The 24,100-nt window shown below is 36.5% G+C and overlaps 1 protein-coding gene across 2 annotated transcripts in view; it reads left to right on the top strand.

Moving 5' to 3' along the window:
• Window positions 1-11,814, top strand: part of ANGPT1 (angiopoietin 1) — a 250,086-nt gene extending 238,272 nt beyond the window's left edge. For both annotated transcript variants that reach the window (XM_060127346.1, XM_060127345.1), the window contains exon 9: window positions 9,280-11,814. In XM_060127346.1, the coding sequence (XP_059983329.1) occupies window positions 9,280-9,440 (161 nt within the window). In that variant the 3' untranslated portion in view covers window positions 9,441-11,814. The remainder of the gene's footprint in view (window positions 1-9,279) is intronic.
• Window positions 11,815-24,100: the final 12,286 nt, after the last annotated feature.

Below are 24,100 nucleotides of genomic sequence, written 5' to 3'. Positions count from 1 at the left end.
CCATAATCATTCTTGGACCTGCTTCTTAGCCACCAATAAACACATATGTTGGGGAGAAAAAATTTCCACTTATTGCTTGGGCTGGAATAGTCTAAGTAAATGTGTTTTTGTAATAAATGCCATTACCCTATCAAATATCTTTTTGAAAGAATCCAGGTCTTGCAAATCTATTCACTCTGCAAAACTAATACGTGGAATTTAGATAGCTAAGAACTGGAGAACATAAGGATGAATGTCAATGACAGTCCAGGTAACTTGAGTATTATCTGGAATTTATGTCCTACTTAGCTACTCCCCCCCCACCACTATTTATTCTCTGTCATAGTTTCCCTTAGAACCATTTTCTCTGTCTGATTATTTTTCCTCTTTTTTTTAAAATAGTCTCTTTTAAGCAGAGAGATTTCATACTCCTTGAAACTAATAATTCTTAGTTCTCTGTCATCATCAATTAAAGCTTTGTTTTATCTTGTTTATTTATATATTTTCCATTGTTTCTTCTAAAAGGAATTAAGGGTAAATTAAGATTTATTGCCTGCTTAACTGTCCTAAATAGTTTTCTTCAAGTACATGGAGGGATTTTTGTTGGAGAATGTGGTATCATTGTTACCCTTATCTGTCAAAGACTGAAAAACAGGAGATAGGCATAATTGAAAGCAGAAGGTATTTCAGCTAGACATAGGTAGAACATTTTGGCCTTTCTTCCTTCTTTCCTAACATCCTAACTTCTTAACTTCCTTCTATCAACGTAACATATTTTTAATGAGTAACTTGTTAAGAGTCAACAACTATGAGAAAAATGAGCAAGACAGAATAGAGCTCGCATCTATTGAGGAAGACCATCAGCAAAAAGCGAACAATAAATAACACAATTTCAAGTCATAACAAGTTCTAGGGACAAAATATAACAGGTGACAGAGTTATCGAAGGAAGGGGAAAGCGACTTTAGATGGAGTGTCCAGGGATCAAAGGCTGGAGTGAGTTGCCAGGAAGGATTGTGCATGTCTAGTTATGAATACCTTAAGAAGAGAATAGAAAGGTATTTATCTGAAAGAGTTTACGTATGCCCATCCCTATAGTTGTGGGTCTAGATAAGATTGTCTCTCACATTTTCTTCTGGTTCTATGATTTTATTATTCCATGTACTCATTGTGGCTACAGTAGAGAAAAACAGGTAACATTATTTTTCAGTGCATGGGTTGTAGTTCATAGTAAATTGTTAGTGGAAAGGAGGTATTATCGGACTTAAAAAGCATATTTGCATCAATAGAAATAGACACCACAATGTTTTATACCTCCTTCCCCAGAAGGATGTGTACTTATTTCTACCTTACCAGAAATTCTTCCATCCAATTTAAATATTGAATAATTTTTGTTTCATTACACATTTCTTATGGGACCAAACCATATATTTCAAGATCGAAATTGCCACACACATTTTCTATGGAACTGACATCTTAATTAATCATTAGTGATGATTTGTCAGCATACATTTATAAGCCAGAAATGTCTGTGTTCTGTGATTCATTGACCTCAAGAAAATTTGTAAGTTTTCTCCTTAAGTTTCCCCCTTTATGTAGGATATTACGACAAATCTATATATTTCAGTAGGGGAGGGATAAATTTAAGAGGTGATTATAGGAAATATTTTCTTAGTCCCACAGGAGAGCCCTTCTTGTGCCCCCCTGAGCCCAAAGAAAGGAATCAGTTTCATTAAAAACCTAATGTTTTCTCTATTATTTAACATTTAGAAAATGAAAATGTAATATCATTCAATTCATGCTTTTGTTTGTATGGATTTGTTGTATATAAACATAAATATGCAGAAAAATCTATGACTCTAAAATTATGAAAATTAAAACTTTTTCTCATTAGATTGTCGCAATCAAAACAAAGTTCACATTCAAAGAAAACATGGTCTTTCGTACCAATTCAAAATAAATTTTTCTAAAAGTCTGTTAGTAACTACAATTACTAAAGGTTGCCAACCAAAAATTTAAAAAAAAAACAACCAAAAAAACCCTAACAAAACATGGTATTGTTTTACATTCTTTTCCTTACCTTTTCTTTCAACACAATTTTCTTATTTGGTATATAATATAAAAGCTATGTAAAAATGTGACCTAACCTTCTGCAGAAAGAATCTGTTGTGGTAAAAACTCGTCTCTTTTCCCACGCATAAACTATGTCAACCAACAGACAAGACTTTGCTAAAGCTAACAAAGGACATTGTCAGTTCAATTCTAAAAGACGGGATAAAGCCATACACATAAGTTCTTAGTACACCCTGGAACTTACCAGATGCTAACAGTAGAGAGTTGATAAATACTTGCCTTGCCTGCTATATAACCTTGAAGAAGACAAAGAAAATGAAAGAAATTAACAGCCTCTCTAACTGGTTGAAGTGACAAGATCTTTGGGAAAATACAATCATCTTAGAGTTTTTGATAACCCAGGAAGGATCTGCTAACCATTGTCAGATAACTGGCATTCCCTGGGTTTTAAGGCAAAAAATGTTGAGAGAAAAGATCCATATGGATAATTTAAGGTTGACCACAGAAATCTACATTGCATTACTTTATTTCAAAGCAATTTCTTATTTAGTGCATAATCTCTAAGCCTATTCCACAAAAATGTACAGTTCTTGAAGACAGGGACATCATGCTCTGCACCACTGTATCCTCAGTGCCTAGCACAGTGCCTGGCACATAGGATGTGCTTGATAAATATTGATTAAATGAATGAATTTGCTATCAGAGACTCTGAAAGGACATTCCTGGTGAGAAGACATAGAAATAAATCAATGTGAGTATGAATGTGACTTTTTTGTGAACTTAGATTTAAAAGGCCTAAGTATGTATATATGAATTTACATGCACAAACATGGAACAAAGGGATGAATATTGAAGACTGGGACTGAATTTTAAGAATAACCAAACCCCAGAAGACTAAACTCCAAATTGGAAAACTTTGAGTGTTAGGTTTGTAACTTTCAAATAAATTTGAACAGCCTAAGTGCAGAATTTAGGACTATACTCCTTTTTTGTGGGAGGAAGTTTTCACTTATTGGAAAAAGAACAAATAATATCGGAAAATATCTTTTAAAAGATCAGTTTGGAAAAAGGTGAATCAGAACCGATAGGCCTATAGCGCCAGGCTGCCACCAAAGGTTAATAATTGACAGTGGATGAGAAATAACCAATTTTGTTTATATTTTACTCTAATAATAAATAATACAGTGAATATCTATTGCACTCTTAGTGTGTAACAGTCATTTCTTCATTACCATTGACTTATATTTAATAACTTATATGACACTTCCATAAATCCTTTGAAATAGAGATCTTTGGCAAGAATTGAGATACGGAAGAGTTAGATGAGTTGGCTAAGGTCACAGAATTAATGTCAGAAGTAAGATTTGAACTCGAGCTCCAGATAAGCCATTACCTTATCCACTCCTTCTGCTGCCACTCTTAAAAGGAATGGCATTCAAAGACAAGAATTTAGCTCTGTTTTACTGTTTGCAGCACATTTTCACAAGGATTTCCTCATTTAAACGTGGTTGAAAGTAAAATGAAGTTCAAGGGAGGAAAGAGGCAGTAAGAGAATACCTAAAGCATTTAAATGAATTCAAGATTACCAGCCAGGATAAACAACTTTTAATCTATGGAACAAAAAGAGGAGAAAGGAAAAAAAGCCAAGTGCTAGACTCGAAGGGGATGTAGAATGAAATGACAGAAGGAATGCAGACCTCTGGAAAGGTCCTTTGCCTCCCGCACACAAGAACATGCAGCTGCTCCTTGAGGCTAGTTATTGGTAGGGCTGAATTTGTACACGTGAACTCAGCGAGTGATTTTCATGATGATCCCATTGATAACTATGGCATCAATCAGTTTTTTTCAACCTCATCCTTAGTCACTAGCTAGTCATCCTTTATCGCTATAACTTAGTCATCCTTTATCACTATCAAAGAGGAAAATTCTTATTCTCTGTGCAGGTTCTTTTGCTTATTGCTGATTAGAATGCGTGCATTGAAAATGAGTGAAAGAATTCCATAACCACAGATATATCTTTTTATTTTGCTGTACTTTTTACCTTAGAAAAGAAGTGTTGAGAGACATTTTGTTTAGGATCAGAAGAATTTGAGTTAGGTTTCCTGACTTTCAAATAAATTTGAACTTCCTGAGTACAGAGTTTAGAATCAAGTTCCTGTTTTCTGGGCAAAGTTTCATTTATTGGTGATAAAATGTGAATTTTCTGCTTCAAAGATAAAAGACTAAAATGATTTTTAAAGGCCTCGGAAGCCCGAGATAGTTATTACAAAACTAAATTTTAATGAGTTAAGTGTAAATGGATTAGAAACATGCATCTCAGATTTCTTATTAAAATATACATGAGGTTACAGGTTATAAAGAAAAATGCTTGGCAAAGTAAATCTCAGCAATTGCCAATCTTAAAACATTTAAGACGTTTTATCAGTTGTCCCAACAGCAGACGGAAGCTGCTGCTTTCTTCCATCTTTGCTTGCATCACTGAATTCTTTTAAGCTTAAAGTGCCTCTTCTAGATTAACTTCTTTAAGATATTGCTCATCTGTTATTCCCAGGCACTTACAGAACAAAGTACAACGTTAATATTTCCCCAGGATTGTATAAGATATATAATTCAGCTATTTGGTATCTTATCAGAGAGGAACTGTAACCCAGGCATACACTCCTCTATATGTTCACAAGGACACCTTCAATCTGTGCAAACTTGCATATGTTCTGAGTACCCATGAGTACATACGATCATTTATGAATGCCTAAGGGTACCTATGAGTAACCAGGAGTCTGCTGTACTTTTTGCCTGCTTTCTATAAATATGCTTTAAAACCACATCTTTTCAGGATTTTGTTTAAAAGACCTGGTCATGCTTAATTTTTTCAAAGAGAGGTAGAAAGTGGACAAACTGAAATATTTGATACAAAGATGTTCCTTGTTGTTCCTTGTCAGAGAAAACAGAGAATACTTACTTGCACAGAAATAACTGTTTTTGCGACCTTCAAGTTCAGAGTATTTAATAAAGGACAGTACAACTGAAATTGTCATGAGAAATAATTGCCCTTTCATTTCATTTTCTGCCATCTTAATTCATCATTTTTATTATTGTCTATTGCTCTCTGATAATCCAGAGTGTGCATGGCCCACTGGTCTTAAGATAAAGAGATAAACACCTTGACCTCTTTGATTTCCACATGAAATAAAAACAAATCATTGAAAACAAAACCCATAGTAGGTACTTAAATGCCATGTCTTTACAATGCAAGCATTGAACAACTGTGCTCATTTGGGTGCAAATTATTTTTGTATTCCTCTAATTAACCCTACCAAGCAAATAAGGAACTATGTTGGCGCTAATGACCTGGTCTTCATTATTAAATCATTGTGATGCCCCGATAAGATCTAATCCTTTTTATTTCTGCTCTAATGTTTCTGCCTGCTTCCTAGATAACTTACAAAAGAGCACTTAGATAGGATTTTATAGGCTTTAATAGTGCACCATCTTACATGATCCTTGCAGCTGTGCTGTGAAAATGGTTGATTAGACATTTATAATCCACATCTTAGGAATGAGGACGTATGTGACTGTGTGACGTTGGAAAAGTTCCTTAAACTACCTGAGCATCAGTGTCTTCGCTTTAGTACTTGCCACACCATGTAGGGCTGTTTGGGTAATAAAATGAGAAAATTCATATAAATATTTTAGCAGAGTCCCTGACACATATTAACTGTTCAGTAAATATCAAATATTATATACACTATTGCCTGAGATCCCTTAGTTATTAATTGGTGAAGTGGGCATCAAAGTCGAGATCTTCTAATTTCTGGTCTGGTACTCTAGGCTCTCCGTTGCCCACAGGAATATTTCTAGAAATACAATAAAAACCTCCATGTTCTTGACCCTCTTTATTTTGCTAGCCCTGATTTCTCCAATCCCTTATCCACTGGCATTCCAGCCAGGCTGCTGGCAGGCACTCTCTCCAGCTCTCCCAGAGTACACAATGTCTTTAGAAATCTCTTTCTGTCCAGTGAACTCACACCCATCCTTCAGCATCCAGCTCAAGTGATGAGTACACCTTATGGACCAACAAACAGGGCATTCCGCCTCTGTTCCTAAGATTTTCTTCATCTCTGTTAAACAGCCATTATCTCATTTTTTAACAGTTTGTTGTTTCTCTCCTATACAAAATTGTGTACTCCTTGAAGTCAGGAATTTTGTTTTACTCAACTCTGACCCCTATGTCTGTCCATTGGTTAATATTTGTTGAATTGATTCTAGCTTCAATTTTCTCCCCTTCATCATGCTGCCGCATATACTCAGGGTAGCTTTGGCAGACCACACTTACAGAGTGAGGGCTCTAAATAATATTCGATTAAACATTTAACCTGTCAGATCTGGTTCCCCTGGTTAAATATTGGTTCCCATTCCTAGAGAATGTTCCGCTTGTTCACCTGGTGATAGACAAGTAGCCTGGATAAACTATAAGTTTTTCCACATTGTTCAACTTTCCACCAAGATTGCCATTTCTCCACCTTCATTCCCTGCAAGTCTCCCCCTTGTTCACTATATACCAACTACACTGATGTTCTTTTAGTCCCTAAACACTAAGCTCCCTTTCTTCCTCATGGCATTGACATGTGCCATGTTCTGCTTAGAAGAGTCTTTCCCCATCTTCACATGACTGTTTCCTCATCCTTCAGGTCTCATTAAATATCAACTTCTTCCATGAACATGAAAAGTCAAGTAAGTCTCCTGTTATGCTCCGTCATAGTTCCTGATTCTAAGTGCCCCCTCCTCCTTCCCCACCTATCGTCCTTCTCCTCCTGCCCCTCCACTTCCCCCTCTACTTCCTCCTCCCCCTCTCCTCTTCTTCTTCCTTTTCTCCATCATCATACTCATGATTTGTAGGCATTTTATTTATTTGCTACTTTTTTTGGTCTGTTTCTCACATTGGGAGTAAGCTCCACGAGGGTAAGGACCACATCTGTCTTGTTGAGTGTTGTATGACAACAATTCATGATAATTACAAACTGAATGAATAAATAAAGAAAAAATGAATACAGTATATTCAGGTGTCTATATATATATTCAGGTGTCTATCAAATATAGTTTTTTTAGTAAACTAGACTAATTCAGACCATAGCGGGTTTATAAGGAGAAAACAGTCAATCTGTCAATAAGCCTGTAGTCCCTTCCAGTCATCTGTCAAGCAAACTCCGTTAGATGCAGCACTAAGTATAGGGAGTATAGACCATGCCTTTTCATTGCTCTTAGGATACTGAACAAAAGACTATGTGATTTGGCCTTCAGACCATCTCAGCTTCAGGCTACCGTTTCTCTTGTTAACTTTGACCCAGCCACTCTGGTCTTCTTTCAACATCTCCAAAATGCCATTGTTCTTACCATAGACATTACCCCACTTTACTCATTAGAAAATGTACATAAGATAAATTTATCCTATTCCTTCGTGTGCCCCTGTTGTTTCTTGTCTCTTTCCTCAGCTCATCAAAAGTTTCCCAATGAATGTATCCTTCAGCCTGTGCCCTTCATTGCCAGGTTTCTGTTCCAACAGACCTCTGCCTTCCCACACTCTTCCAGAACTCTTATGGCTTTCTATAAACCAAACAAAACCACACGCTTTTACCCTGAGTATCCTAATGTAACTTGGAAGATCATTCTATGATTTGTAACAGTTCTTGACAGCAGAGTAACTGTGTTTGCTTTAGAGACCATGGTGGATATTTGAAAGACTATGAAAGGCTCATTAACATGATGGAAGAGTGCCTCAAGAAGGTCATAGAAAAGGAGGAGAAAGTTAAAATACCGAAGCAATTAAGTTGAGTTTCATTTTGTCCTTTGAGAGTCTTATGGGTAAATAAATTCCCTAATATTAGAAAGCCTTTTGTGATATAAATAGCATATTTTTACTGGTTATACTTACCAAAAAATTTTAAAGGAATTAATCTTAAGAAGAAAAAGGTGAAATTTTACAGTTTTCTCCTTCCTTGCCAAATAAGAACTTGCTTGTCCCTCATGTTTTGACTGCATTAATTACTATGTTATTTGCATACAGTTGGTAAAACATTAAATATAGTGTCTTTCCAAATTCATTGACATACCTTACTTTTTCCTAGGATGAATTAGCGATTAATACAGCTTGTTAGGCCTCTAGTATGACTTTATAAACAAACCCAGCTGTATTCATCCTCCAAAATTGAAAAATGAGAACTAGCTTTTCTCCATTTAACTTTTTCTAAAGTTTCTGCAAGATGATGCTCGTGTTACAGTTAAACATCAGCTGTACAGCTTTCTCTTTCTTTAGCTATTAGTCCCTTAGGTATAACTCTGTAATCAAAGGGAGGTCAACTGTATCCAAATACAAATATGCCAGAATGTCTCTGGCATAAATCTCTCCCTAAAGATTTCAGCGGTGTTACTTCAGAAGAGGGAGAAAAAGGATGATGTTTTATCTAAAAATCTAAGAACTTAATTCATTTAAAAAATAAAGTACTGAGTTATCCTTGCAGAGAGCTATGTGAGCATAGGATCTCTACGTTACTCATCATTTTTCTTTTTACTACGTTAGAAAGAACTTGAACAATCACAGAAAAAAAATACTGCTATATAGGAACTATATGGCTACTATTGCTGAGCACTTCCCATAGTGCTATAAGCTACAGAGAGGGCACAGCAATTCAAATGCATAGTCATTTTCTGGTATCCAGTTAATTTCAGAAGCAGCTGAGGGCCAGTTGTTGGCAAAATTATGAAGTAGATGGAGAACATTTCTTTGTATTTAGATACCAGTTGTCTAAGCTTCTGAACTTTATTGCTAATACTTAATTGTTCTGTTCCCACTAACAGGCTTCAGGTAGAATGCCTCTTAAGCGTTTCATTCTACTTGCCCTTTGTATGAATCCAGGCCTGGCTGTAGCGTATCTTGAAGCCCAGATGCTTCCCATCATTACATTGCGAATTGAGTCCCAATGGAGTGACACTGAAAGCTGATTTTCATGAAAGCATTCCTCTTTCTGATTGTTTGTACACTGTCTAAATTGGATGCCATTTAAAACAATTTCACTACCAAGAAGATATTTATTGAATACCTCCTTATGATTATTTGCAAATAATCATAAGTATGAATAAGTTTCCCCTCAGTTAATGGCATTAATTTCCAAATGTTCAGTTTACTTATGTAATTGTTCCTTCTTCTCTCTTCCGTTATTAACTAATTTTTCAGGCTGGTGGTTTGATGCTTGTGGCCCATCCAATCTAAATGGAATGTTTTATACAGCGGGGCAGAACCATGGAAAACTGAATGGAATAAAGTGGCATTACTTCAAAGGGCCCAGTTACTCCTTACGTTCCACGACTATGATGATTCGACCTTTGGACTTCTGAAGGCACAATGTCAAAAGCAATTTAAAAGGCCACCAAGAAATCTGGAGAAGCCACCAGATGAGAAACTGCTTGGAAACTTCTGAAGCAAACAATATTGTCTCCCTTACAGCAGCAAGTAGCAGTTATGTGAAGTCACCAAGGTTCTTGACCGTGAATTTGGAACCTTTTGATTTCACAGAAGCCTCTCCTTGGGGTGACTGTGTTCATATGGCTTGACTACAGAGAATGCCACTCACTGTCATGCTTTAAAAAGGGAAGAAACTGTTCAGCTCGCTGTGCTTCAAACTACTACTGGATCTTATTACAGAACTATAATAACCAGATGATAAATATGGTTTATTTCACGTAAAACCGAAGAAAAAGAAGATGAACAACAACAACAAAAAGAGTATACGTGAAGAATAAAAACAGGCCTGCCATAATCCTTTGGGAAAGATGTGCTGCACCAGTGAAATGGTGTTATTTCTCTGCAAACCTACTAACAATAAGTTTGTACTGTTGCACAATTTTAATAAAAGTTTAGGAAGAACAGCATTGTCCTCTGAGTTGGTTAAATGGATTTCAGAAGCCTAATTCCTAAATCACACTTACTAGTTGATTTCAGTTAACCTGTCTTCAAATTTAAATTCCATTTCGGTAAACTATAAAGAATTATAGTGCCTGAAGAATAGCAGTGTGAGGTAGAAAAACACTCCATTTCTCTTTGATTTTTTTGGTACAGTTTTCAGAAAAAAATGGACATAATCAAGTATGGACGTATAAGGCGAAAAATGATCTCCCCCATGCTACAGTTTTCATTTACTTTAAAAACTGACTGATATATAAATATATTTATAGCCTGAGTAAAGTTTAAAGAATGTGAAATATATCATCAAGCCCTTAAAATAATATACATGCATTTAATATTTCCTTTGATATTATACATGAAAGCAGTATTTTAGAGTGTATTAAGTTGAAATAAAACCAAGTAAACTGGAACAGTTCATTTTACAGTATCTTCTTGCATGTGTACACTTGTGTAACTTTATTATTTTTAAAATCATTACCTTCAATTCTTCACCCTATTTCATGCTAATTTAATTTTTGCTAATTAACTGAAACTTGCTTTCCAGATTCACTCTGTTCCAGTTTCTATAAAAGACATACTCTGAAGTCTATGAAAAATGAAAGAAGAATTATAAATATCATTGTACATAGCCTGTTTATATCCATAGTAAACCTAATAGCTGTTTAATCTGGAATATGCAACATTGTCCACAGTTGATGCAAATAAACACACTTCCAAAAAAATCTACTATACCACTTTATGAAATATGTTATTTCTTCATATTTTTCTCCCTTGGACCCTGTTTTCTTAGGCAATTTCTGATGTTAATACATTATCATTAGGGAAGAAAATTGGCAAACTTTGTATTATACATTAAGGAAAACACATGCACAAAAAAGAAAATTAATCATAGTCACTTGACTAAGAAAATTCTAATTACTAGCTGCTATAAATCTCTTAATGAAAATATTCCTATGGGATAATCTATTTTAAGTGAATTTGGGGCACAGATTTTTGTGGGAATATGAAGTTACTACAATATTTTATCAGGAAGTGCTTTCTGCCTCTAAGTGTCCAAGGTTACAAGAGTGAACAGTTTTTATCAAAACATGAGGTGTACTATGAGATGAGAAAATTGAAATCCATATTGGGCTTCCTTTCTTAAAAAAAATTTTTATCAGGGCAACAATACCAATTTTAGACCTGGTGACTTGATCTGTTGTTCCTTTGTGGCTTTCCTCCATTTGAGAAAATAAAGCTACTCACATTTTTAAGAAATTATTTTTTAAAGTTTACCATCAAGTGTTTATACCTTTTGTGTGTGTGTACAAACCTGTTTTGCCTTACAAGTGATATTCGCAGGTATACCACAGTTTTTCTGTTCTTGGAGACTCCTTCATAGCAGCGTTTAGCCTCTCCCTCCAAAAACCTTCTTGTTTGTTTTCATTTAAGTGAATGAAAGTGAGTGTTTTGTTTTGTGTGTTCCTACAGATTTTTTTTTACCGGTCTTTTGATAAGTAATACTATTTCCCAACTCATAATACAAAAATAAAAGGAAATTATGAAAAAAGAAAGCAAGCATGATATTTACTGTTTTGTTACCTGGGTTTGAAAAATGAAATATTTCCAATTATTTATAATAAAGCAGTATAAAATGTTTTATGACTCCATATGTGCACTGTGTAATGCCTACATGTTTGTGGCCATTTAACATGTATATCCTTTGCATTTAATTATTCAGGATAAGATAATTAGGTAATAAGATTTTGTCTTTAAATTTTTATGTTAATTAATTCATGTAGTTTCTATGCCAATTTCTTCACATCAGTCACAGCTTTATTTGATTTAAATAAAATTGAAAGTAACGTATTTGTGCAACTCCATCTCATTTTAAATATTTTACAAGTTTTAAAATTAGAGATATATGGAAGTATAGTCTCCATAAGAAAAAAAGAAAAAACCTACTAAATGAACTAAAGCCTCAATCTTTGAAAAATTTTCAGTCTTGGATGTGATAAGAAAGCTTAACTCCTTTAGAATGTTAGATCAAAGCAACGGTTCTGAATCCCACATCTCTACTGTATGATTGTTATGTCCTGTCAATTATTATTTTAAAAAATTTCTTATGTTTTTCTTTTATTGAATGAAAGATTCTTTAAATGCTATAGTGCTTTACAATTTGCAAAAGCTTCATACACATGATTTAATACAATCCCATAATAGCCCTTTTTTTTCCCCTACCCTTATATTGCCTCTGCCCTTTTTCCTCTCCCCACTGGTAACCACTAGTTTGTTCTCTACATCTGTGAGTCTGCTTCTTTTTGTTTTATTCACTAGTTTGTTGTATTTTTTAGATTCTACATGTAATTGATATCATACAGTATTTATGTTTCTCTGACTTATTTCACTTAGCATAATGCCCTACAAGTCCATCCATGTTGCTGCAAATGGCAAAATTTCCTTCTTTTTTATAGATGAATAGTATTCCATCATATATATATATATATATATATATATATATATATATATATACCTATCTTCTTTATCCATTCATCTGCTGATGGACACTTAGGTTGCTTCCATACCTTATCAGTTGTAAATGCTGCTATGAACATTGGGGTGCATGTATCTTTTCAAATGAGTATTTTTGGTTTTTTTGGATATATACCCAGGAGTGGAATTGCTGGGCCAGATGGTAGTTCCATTTTTAGTTTTTTTGAGAAGGCTCCATATTGTTTTCCACAGTAGCTGTACCAGTTTACATTCCCACTAACAGTGTACGAAGGTTCCCTTTTCTCCACATCCTGGCCAACATTTGTTATGTGTGTTCTTTTTTTTTTCGGTACGCGGGCCTCTCACTGCTGTGGCTTCCCCCGTTGCGGAGCGTAGGCTCCGGACGCGCAGGCTCAGCGGCCATGGCTCATGGGCCCAGCCGCTCCGCGGCATGTGGGATCTTCCCAGACCGGGTCACGAACCCGTGGCCCCTGCATCGGCAGGCGGACTCTCAACCACTGTGCCACCAGGGAAGCCCTGTGTGTTCTTTTTGACGATAGCCATTATGACAGGTGTGAGGTGATGTCTCGTGGTTTTGATTTGCATTTCCCTGATTAGCAATGTTGAACATCTTTTCATGTGTATGTTGGCCATCTGCATTTCCTCTTTTGAAAAAAGTCTATTCAGTTCTTATGCCCATTTATTAATTGGGTTGTTTTTTTGTTTTTGTTTTTTAATATTTATTTATTTATTTTTGGCTGTGTTGGGTCTTCGTTTCTGTGCGAGGGCTTTCTCTAGTTGCAGCAAGAGGGGGCCACTCTTCATTGCGGTGCGCGGGCCTCTCACTATCGCGGCCTCTCTTGTTGCGGAGCACAGGCTCCAGACGCACGGGCTCAGTAGTTGTGGCTCACGGGCCTAGTTGCTACGCGGCATGTGGGATCTTCCCAGACCAGGGCTCGAACCCGTGTCCCCTGCATTGGCAGGCAGATTCTCAACCACTGCGCCACCAGTGAAGCCCTGTTTTTTTTGTTTTTTGATGTGGAGTTGTATGAGCCATTTATATATGTTGGATATTAACCCCTTATCTGTCATATCATTTGCAAATATTTTCTCCCATTCAGCAGGTTGTCTTTTTATTTTGTCAATGGTTTCCGTTGCTGTGCAAAAGCTTTTAAGTTTAATTAGGTCCCATTTGTTTATTTTTGCTTTTATTTCCTTTACTTTAGGATGTCCTGTCAATTATTAAATGTTGGATTATTATATGACAATTAACAATAAATTTTGGGAACTCAGTGTAGAATAATAGGATGCATTCTGAATATCTGAGTTTGGTATAAAAGGTAAAGAGCATAAAGGGTGGTAACATTATCAGCTCTTGCTGCCACAGAACTGGGACTACCTTACCTAAGTTCCTCTTATGTAAGTTAAGTTTTAAAATACATGTATGCTTCCTACATATGCTGTAAGGAACCAGAAGTGACTTTCGAGAAAGTACTAAAATATTGTAAGTTACAGTGGACTTAAAAGAAAATATTGCACACATAAGAATATCTGTGCACTTTAATACAATGCCTAAACATCAAAACAGTGATATAAAAGGTTAGAGAAGAAAATTATTAAGGCTCTAAATTAATTGAACGTTTCCATTAGGAGAAAGGTATAACAATAATATTCATAAGGAGTTTCTGGATTGTATTTACATAGCTCTCCCTTTAGGAAATTATTTTATAGGCTTAATGGACAGAGGGTGAATTATTATTTTTTTAAACATCTTTATTGAAGTATAATTGCTTTACAATGGTGTGTTAGTTTCTGCTTTATAACAAAGTGAATCAGCTATACATATACATATATCCCCATATCTCCTCCCTCTCGTGTCTCCCTCCAACCCTCCCTATCCCACCCCTCTATGTGGACACAAAGCACCGAGATGATCTCCCTGTGAGATGCAGCTGCTTCCCAATAGCTATCTATTTTACATTTGGTATTATATATTAGTCCATGCCACTCTCTCACTTTGTCCCAGCTTACCCTTCCCCCTCCCTGTGTCCTCAAGTCCATTCTCTACATCTGTGTCTTTATTCCTGTCTTGCCCCTAGGTTCTTCATAACTTTTTTTTTTTTAGGTTCCATATATATATGTTCACTTACAGTATTTGTTTTTCTGTTTCTGACTTACTTCACTCTGTATGACAGACTCTAGGTCCATCCACCTCACTACAAATAACTCAATTTTGTTTCTTCTTATGGCTAATATTCCATTGTATATATGTGCCACATCTTCTTTATCCATTCATCTGTCAATGGACACTTAGATTGCTTCCATGTCCTGGCTATTGTAAATTGTGTTGCAATGAACATTGTGGTACATGACTCTTTTTGAATTATGGTTTTCTCAGGGTATATGTCCAGTAGTGGGATTGCTGGGTCATATGGGTCATTGCAGTTCTATTTTTAGTTTTTTAAGGAATCTCCATACTGTTCTCCATAGTGGCTGTATCAATTTACATTCCCACCAACAGTGCAAGAGGGTCCCCTTTTCTCCACACCCTCTCCAGCATTTATTGTTTGTAGATTTTTTTATGATGGCCATTCTGACTGGTGTGAGGTGATACCTCATTGTAGTTTTGATTTGCATTTCCCTAATGATTAGTGATGTTGAGCATCCTTTCATGTGTTTGTTGGCAATCTGTATATCTTCTTTGGAGAAATGTCTATTGAGGTCTTCTGCCCATTTTTGGATTGGGTTGTTTCATTGATACTGACCTGCATGAGCTGCTTGTAAATTTTGGAGATTAATCCTTTGTCAGTTGCTTCATTTGAAAATATTTTCTCCCATTCTGAGGGTTGTCTTTTCATCTTGTTTATGGTTTCCTTTGCTGTGCAAAAACTTTTAAGTTTCATTTCCTCCCATTTGTTTATTTTTGTTTTTATTTCCATGTCTCTAGGAGGTGGGTCAAAAAGGATCTTGCTATGGTTTATGTCATAGAGTGTTCTGCCTGTGTTTTCCTCTCAGAGTTTTATAGTGTCTGGCCTTATATTTAGGTCTTTAATACAATGTGAGTTTATTTTTGTGTATGGTGTTAGAGAGTGTTCTAATTTCATTCTTTTGCATGTAGCTGTCCAGTTTTCCCAGCACCACTTAATGAAGAGGCTGTCTTTTCTCCATTATATATTCTTGCCTCCTTTATCAAAAATTAGGTGACCATATGTGAGTGGGTTTATCACTGGGCTTTCTATCCTGTTCCACTGATCTATATTTCTGTTTTTGTGCCAGCCCCATACTGTCTTGATTACTATAGCTGTGTAGTATAGTCTGAAGTCAGGGAGCCTGATTCTTCCAGCTCTGTTTTTCTATCTCAAGATTGCTTTGGCTATTTGGGGTCTTTTGTGTTTCCATACAAACTGTGAAATTTTTTGTTCTAGTTCTGTGAAAAATGCCATTGGTAGTTTGATAGGGATTGCATTGAATCTGTAGATTGCTTTGGGTAGTAGAGTCATTTTCACAATGTTGATTCTTCCAATCCAAGAACATGGTATATCTCTCCATCTGTTTGTATCATCTTTAATTTCTTTCATCAGTCAATCAATGTGATAGACCATATTAACAAATTGAAGGATAAAAGCCATATGATCATCTCAATAGATGTAGAAAAAGCTTTTGACAAAATTCAACACCCATTTATCATAAAAACCCTCCAGAAAGTAGGCATAGAGGGAACTTACCTCAATGTAATAAAGGCCATATTTGACAAACCCACAGCCAACATCGTTCTCAGTGGTGAAACACTGAAACCATTTCCACTAAGATCAGGAACAAGACAAGGTTGCCCACTCTCACCACTATTATTCAACATTGTTTTGGAAGTTTTAGCCACAGCAATCAGAGAAGAATAGGAAATAAAAGGAATCCAAATCATAAAGAAGAAGTAAATCTGTTACTGTTTACAGATGACATGATACTATACATAGAGAATCCTACAGATGCTACCAGAAAACTACTAGAGCTAATCAATGAATTTGGTAAAGTAGCAGGATACAAAATTAATGCACAGAAATATCTTGCATTCATATACACTAATGAAAAATCTGAAAGAGAAATTAAGGAAACACTACCATTTACCATTGCAACAAAAAGAATAAAATACCTAGAAATAAATCTACCTAAGGAGACAAAAGACCTGTATGCAGAAAACTATAAAACACTGGTGAATTATTTTTTACAAACATAGTGAGAAACTACTCAGCATCCAGATGAAGCATTAAGAAGGTAATAGCAATATAGGTGACTAAGGCATAAGGAAACTTAAAATCAGTGAGAAAAATAAGCAAGTTACATTAATGAGCAGTACAACAAAATTGAAATTAATAAAATTAGTATGTTTGTTTAAGCTGCAACAAGAATAAGAGTTGCAACTGAGATAAGAGTGATTATGTGCTGAAGGTTATGGTGTGTATAATAATTGTAAGGAAAACAAATGAACTACTACTCAGTAGTAAATTTTATATGTACATGTTTTTAAAATTTAAAGAAACATGTAGGCTTCCCTCAATTTACACAATACATTTTATAGAAGATGGCCTCTGAGCTTTGTTTTGAAGGTTTATTGGGAGTTTGCAGAGAAACAGAGGAACTACAAAGGCATAAAGATGTCAGAAAGCATGGAGTTATAGGGAACCCCAAGTTATTTAGTATGAATGGACTGTGAAGTTTATTTGAGAGAGGGGCAGCAGGAGATGAGGATGGAGATAGGGCTAGATAAAGAGAGAATATAGGTCATATTCCTAAGCTTAGGCATTATTTTGTTGTTAAAGGGAGACAATGAAGGGTTTTGCACACTTTATAAAGACTGTACTTGCTGCAATTAGTCGATGCATTTGAAAGAGGTAAAACTGGAAAAGTCTGGGCTAGTGAGGACACTGTGATACAAGTCTGTTAGAATGAGGACATGATCTATATACAGCAGTACAATATGAATGAACTGGATAAGCTGAATTTTGAGTGGTTTTAAGGAAAAAGAATCCAAATAATTTAATGATTAGATGGAAGGTGGACAGGGTCAAGGTCATTCCAGATTTTTGTCTTGGTTAATTAGATAGAAGATGGTGCAAGTGTCCAAAATAGGGAACACGGGTTTGGGGGAGTGGCTAATGAGTTCAATTTTACATGTTGAGGTAGAGAGTCTAGTGATTCAAGCTTGACAATGGGATATATGAGTCTGAGCTCAAGCAGGACTAAAGTGGAAGATATTGGGCTCTATATTATCTAGGCAGAAATTAAAATTACTAGATGAGATTATTTCACGAGAGTATATAGTGAAATAGATCTCAGTGAAACACTAGACGGAACATAAAAATTTTAAGGAGCAGGTAAACAGAGAATTCAAAAAGGAGATGACAAATTACAGCTAGACAAGAGAAAAATCATCAGGAGGGAATGGAGTTATGGAAGCCGGTGAGTAGATTGCATCAAGAATCAGGGGTGCCTAACTCACCATAGAGGGTAGAGGCATTGTGATTGAAAAGTGTCCATTGAGTTTGGCATTCAAGGGGCCATTGGTGATTTTTGTAAGGCCAGAATTAGGGGTGTAAGGGTAGACACCAGATAGCAAGAGGGTTATGAATAAATGGGAGGTAAGGACAAGAGGAAAATTAAGAGTTCAGACCCTTCCTATTTAGAATGACTTCTAGGATACCGTTATAGGTGAGGGGCTCATTAGAAATGCAGAATCTCAGACCCCATCCCACTACTTAGAATCTTCATTTTAATATGATCTTTAGGTGACTCATGGACATTAAAGTTTGAGGAGGCTTGGTTTAGATTAGACTTTCAAAAAGAATGGAGAATGGAAGGAGATAGGGAGGGAACTAGAAGGACAGGAATGGTTTTTAGGATGACAGGTGTGTGAATGTACATGAAGGCTAAGGAAAATGAGCCTTTAGATGAACTGAGGTTGAAAGAAGGAACAGAAAGCTCCTTGAGGAACAAGTGTTTTGAGGTTGAGCGCATGGGATATTGGGAGTTTTAACAGGAGGAGAAACATCTCTTCCTCTAGGAGAAGAGGTTAGGAGAGACTGAAATGCTGTAGGAGGGACAGCCACCTAATGGCCTCTGTTTCATAGAGGAAGTGGAAGGGAAGGAAACTTTATGAGAGTGTGGGCAGTTCAATTAAATAGTGTTTGAAAATAGGTTTGGAATAATCACTTAAGGTAATGGGAGAACTAAACACCCAAAGGAGTCACAACTTTACCAAGTGCTTCTAAAGGTTTAATTGAGACTGGAAATCATGAGTGTGAACAGACTAATCTACTTTTCCCAGTGATTTTCATGTGTGTGAAGATAATGAAATAAATAGCCTCACCTAAAAGCTCACTCCATCGTACCTAGGTCACTTACAGCACCTAGTGCCCACTTCAGCCTACAGCATTTGTGCCTGTGAATGTTCATATCCAGGAAAACCGTCTCCTCTTTGAAGTTCACCCAAATTCCCCTAAACTCAATCACTCACCCTCCTTCTGTGCTCCCATGGCATTTTACTTCTACTTATATGAGAGAATTTTCAGTTTGTCTTGTGTTCCAGTCCACTATGAATATACTTGTTCTCTGTCCAGATAATGAGCATTTTGGGTCAGTGATCAAATTTATTTATTTTTTTTATTACTAGAACCTGACATCGTGTCTAGAACATTCTTGAATCTCAATTAAGTGTCAGATGATTTGCACTTTTTCTGTTCCAGACTGTAACTTGAGTTCTTATTCTGTGTCTTATTTTACTTTGTGTTTCCAGGAGCCAGTATAATATGAAGACAGCTTAGATGGTAAGTAAATTGGGTTGATTGGGTGAGTGGGTGGAGGGATGGATAGACCCATGACACATGAATGAAAACTGCAGGAAATCAAAATGATCTATGTCTTTTTTTTTTTCCTGAGAGGTTATATTTTAAGAAAAATGCCTTTCTGCTTTCAACAAAAAATTATAAAGACACATTTTTTCCCCAAACATCAAGGAACATCAGATTATTTATATACTAATGAGAATCATGTGGGTTATATTTTTTTCAAAATTAAAGCTTTTTTGTTTAGAGTAAAAGGAACAGTCAGAAACAAGAACTGGATCCTAGCATAACAAAAACATTTGCTTATATTTGAGCTGCCTATGTCCAAACTAGTAATAAACACGAGTCTAGTACTCAGAGAGCAACAACGCTGATCTGAGCCCCACCCCAGGAGGGGACAGCCAGAGTGTGGATGACAGCATTTCTGGTGGCAGTGGAACAGGGAAAAGGAGGCGTGGGAATTTCCATTATTGTGCCAAAAAACCCCACAAAGCCTCTGCTGTAGTCTCTTCTGGACTATCAGGTTCCGATATTATTGCTTTTGTGAGGTTGAGAGTAGGAATAAGCCACTTGGAAAGGGTGCCTGGTGTGTAGACAGGGATCAGTAAAAGTGCGTTAACTGACAGTCTCTGGGCCTCAAGACTGGGAAGTCTCACAGCAGACACTACTGGTGCCCCGAGGCACTTTCTCTCCGTAGGAAAGGCTGTTTACTGGGAAAACTTGCCATCTGTGATTCTCTATCAAGAGTTATGGGCTTTTTGGGGGGGGTTGGGGGTTTTTTTTGGTGGAGGGGGGTTGCTCTTGGGTTTTTGTTTGTTCATTTGTTTTGGTTTGGGCTTTGGTTTTGTTTCTTCTGACCAGGAAAGCATGCTCAGCTCCCACACAGGGTGACCTAGAAGTGCTGAATGGTTAATGTCTCAATAAACAGTTTACAGCAGATGACAGACTTCTGTAGATGAACACCTCAGCTTCTTTTCCCCTTGACTGAGGTAACTCTGGGATGTATTCTACACTGTATCCCAGATTCCCCAGTAGAAATAAGCTCCAGTTGCTCACATTGGCAACTAGCTTGGTAGCACACTATACGTTGTCTTATTTTCTTACATGTCTTATCTCCAATCCTTTACCAGTGCTCCTGGAATCACCTCTCAAATGAACTACTTGCCCATAACTCCTTTCCTCATGCTCTACTTCTTGCAGAACCCAAATCAAGAGAAGTCTGTATGTATCAGGTGCATTGTTAATTATTGAGAAACAGAGAGGTGCCTTCAATAAGATAAAGGCCAATTGAATGAGATCAGTCACAGAGGAGCCTCTATGAGGACAGATGGAGCTGGTGGTCTCTCAAAGCGGTCATCTAAATACCAGTAGTGAATTGTATTTTATTTCTGTTACCTTTACGCTTCCCTTTATAATGTTTTGTTAGATGTGCCAGGCTAGCATCAAATATACCATGGATAATTGAGAGAAGGATTTGTGCCCACTCTGTGATAGAGTAGAAGAATTAAAAATGATTATCCCTGAGGCAATTTTGGGGGTGGCCCTGGGGACTGGGAAGTTCTCCAAGGGGAAGGTAAACCCAGAGTGATATGAATTAGAGCAGCTAAGTCATATTGCCCTTCCTCGTGGGAAGGTGCTTCTACCACTGTAAACCTGGACTATTTCAGATTAAGGGAATCATCAGATTTCTTTAGGGTGGCCCCCAAATTAAATGCATCTCATACATTCACACAGAACCAAGTCAATGACCTACTTCTCTATTCTATACTATTCTTCACCTCTTCTCTATCAACATTCCTCTCACTGCCCCATCTCCATTGCCCTGCTACCTTTCTACTGCTCCAACCTCATTCCTCCCTGATTATATAGACTCAGAACATTTTTAGTCCTATAAATCATATAACTCAGTCTTTCATGTTTTTAAAAGTGATTAAATGCAAACCCAAGCTCGTTTTCCATATTACTATTTCAGTGGGAAACATGTATTTGGCTTAAAACATTTCAGTATGTTTCATTGTTTTGCAACATGAAAACCTTATTTGTTTTCTCCAAGAAACATTTTATCAAAATATTTATTTCAAACTGTCACGTCCTTTTGTATTATTTTTCTGAGCTTTCTGCTCAGTGTCTCACAAGGTCAAAATCAAGGCTTCAGCAAGCTGTACCTCACCTGGAGCTCAGGATACATCTAAGCTCACTGTTGGCAGAATGATGTTCTTGAGGTTGTAGAACTGAAGTCTCTTTTTCTTACTGGGTGTGAGCTGGTGGCCATACTTGGCCACTCTCAGGACAGATTATCTGTATGCGCTTGACCTAATCACATGAGCCCTGTAAATCTGGGTCTAGAGGTCAGAGACAGGAGTGAAATCCATCACATGCACAGCCCTGGGGATTATACTGGGCAAGTAAAACACAGGGTAAAGAATCTTAGAGGCCAGCAAAGAATTTTGCCTATCATGCATGAGAAACAAACGGTATAATAATACTCTGCTGATCAGGAAATAGATCTAGTGTTTTGGAAATGGTGCATATTCAATAAAACATTGTCATATATATAGTTAATGTCTCAAGAAAGAATCTTCAACAGAGGACAGATATCTGTAGATAAATATCTCAGGTGAATATATTTCAGAAGATCTAGGCCAACAACCTAGCCCTCATATTTACCATGGAAAATTCTCTTACCTTCTCTGAAATTGTTTCCTCAGCTATTAAACATGGATAATAATAATCTTTACTTGCTTTTTTTTCCTTTGCAGTATCATTGTCAGAATCAATGTGATAATTTAAGTATGTATTATAAGTCTCAATTCACAAGGCCAGACAAGCAAGAAATATCAGAATACTTTATATTGTGGTAATGTAATTATATAATACATTATATGTTTTAATCAGCTTAATTTTATCTTCAAATCCCCATCAAATCAGCAAGGAAATCACTTCACTCACTTTGGGGGCTCCCCTACCACAGCATAGTGTGGAGGTCCTAGAGTCTTATGCAGAGTCAAGGTCATGGAGATCACATCTCCAGTCATACTGCACATTAGTGATCCCATTGTCCCTATGGCAACCTTCTTCATCGACCCTGGGATGCTAAAGTGCTGGGAGCTGGACCAGCAATATACTGCAGCCAGACTGTTGTAAATCACATTCCTCAAACACAAAATTCTCCCCCACCCAAGTCCTGCATCTTTTTTTTTTTTTTTTGCGTTACGTGGGCCTCTCACTGTTGTGTCCTCTCCCGTTGCGGAGCACAAGCTCCGTACACGCAGGCTCAGCGGCCATGGCTCACGGGCCCAGCCGCTCCGCGGCATGTGGGATCTTCCCAGACCGGGGCACGAACCCGCGTCCCCTGCATCGGCAGGCGGACTCTCAACCACTGTGCCACCAGGGAAGCCCTATTTGTAAGATTTTTAACAAGTGAAGAAAATGTTTCCAATATTTCTTAAATGTGCAGAGATTAATGTTTCAGAGTAAACACATGCAAAACACTTTCAGAAACAAAATCATTTAACCTGGAAAAACTTCTTAACATTCTTTTTCAAAATGATTTTTCCATAACAAATATTTGTTTGAATATCAATTTTGTTTAGAATAAATACGTGATTTTTAAAAAATCCATTAGTTGTCGTACTAGTGATATCCATTTATCATCAACAAATTTGGAATACTCTTTTATGTAGAAGAATTAAAAAATGGGCAGAGGATCTGAACAAACATTTTTCCAAAGAAGACATACAGATGGCCAACAGACACATGGAAAGATGCTCAACATCCCTAATCATCAGAGAAATGCAAATAAAAACCACAATGAGATATCACCTCACACCTGTCAGAATGGCCATCATCAAAAAGACCACAAATAATAAATGTTGGTGAGGATATGGAGAAAAGGGAACCCTAGTTCACTGTTGGTGGGAATGTAAATTGGTGCAGCCAGTACGGAAAACAGTATGGAGATTCCTCAAGACATTAAAAATAGACCTACCACATGATCCAATAACTCCACTCCTGGGCATATACCTGAAGAAAATGAAAACACATTCGAAAAGATATATGCAGCCCATGTTCATAGCAGCATTCATTTACAATAGCCAAGATATAGAAGCAACTTAAGTGTCATCAGTAGTCAAATGGATAAAGAAGGTGTGGCATACATATATATACATATATTTACATGTATATTATATATATAAAATGGAAAATTATATACATTTTATATATATAATGGAATATTACTCAGCCATAAAAAAGAATGAAATTTTGCCATTTGCAACAACCTGGATGGACCTGAAGCATATTATGCCTAGAGAAAGTTAGACAGAGAAAGACAAATACAGTATGTTGTCACTTATATGTGGAATCTAAAAAATGAAACAAAGGAATGAATATAATAAAACAGAAACTGACTCACAAATGTAAAGAACAAACTAGTGGTTACCAATGGGGTGAGGGAACAGGGGCAGGCCAAGATAGGGTAGGGGATAAAGAGGTACAAACTACTATGTAGAAAATAAATTAGCTACAAAGATATAGCACAGGGAATATAGCCAATATTTTATAACTTTAAGTATAATCTATCCAAATATTGGATCACTATGCTGTACACTTAAAGTAATGTAATATTGTAAATCAACTATACTTCAGTAAAAAAAGAAGTGTGTAGATTAGCTTTAAGTCCAACACTTAGAAGTTTCTTTAAAGTATTTTGTGTTTCCAGTTGTAACATATTTATACAGAAGATTTTTATGACTACTCCCTATCTCAATAGCCAGAAAGAGAAA

The sequence above is a fragment of the Lagenorhynchus albirostris genome, chromosome 17 (assembly GCF_949774975.1).
Source record: "Lagenorhynchus albirostris chromosome 17, mLagAlb1.1, whole genome shotgun sequence".
In the NCBI taxonomy this organism is placed as follows: domain Eukaryota; kingdom Metazoa; phylum Chordata; class Mammalia; order Artiodactyla; family Delphinidae; genus Lagenorhynchus; species Lagenorhynchus albirostris.
Note: the sequence above shows the minus strand (reverse complement) of the source record. Positions and strands in the feature narration are given on the sequence as shown.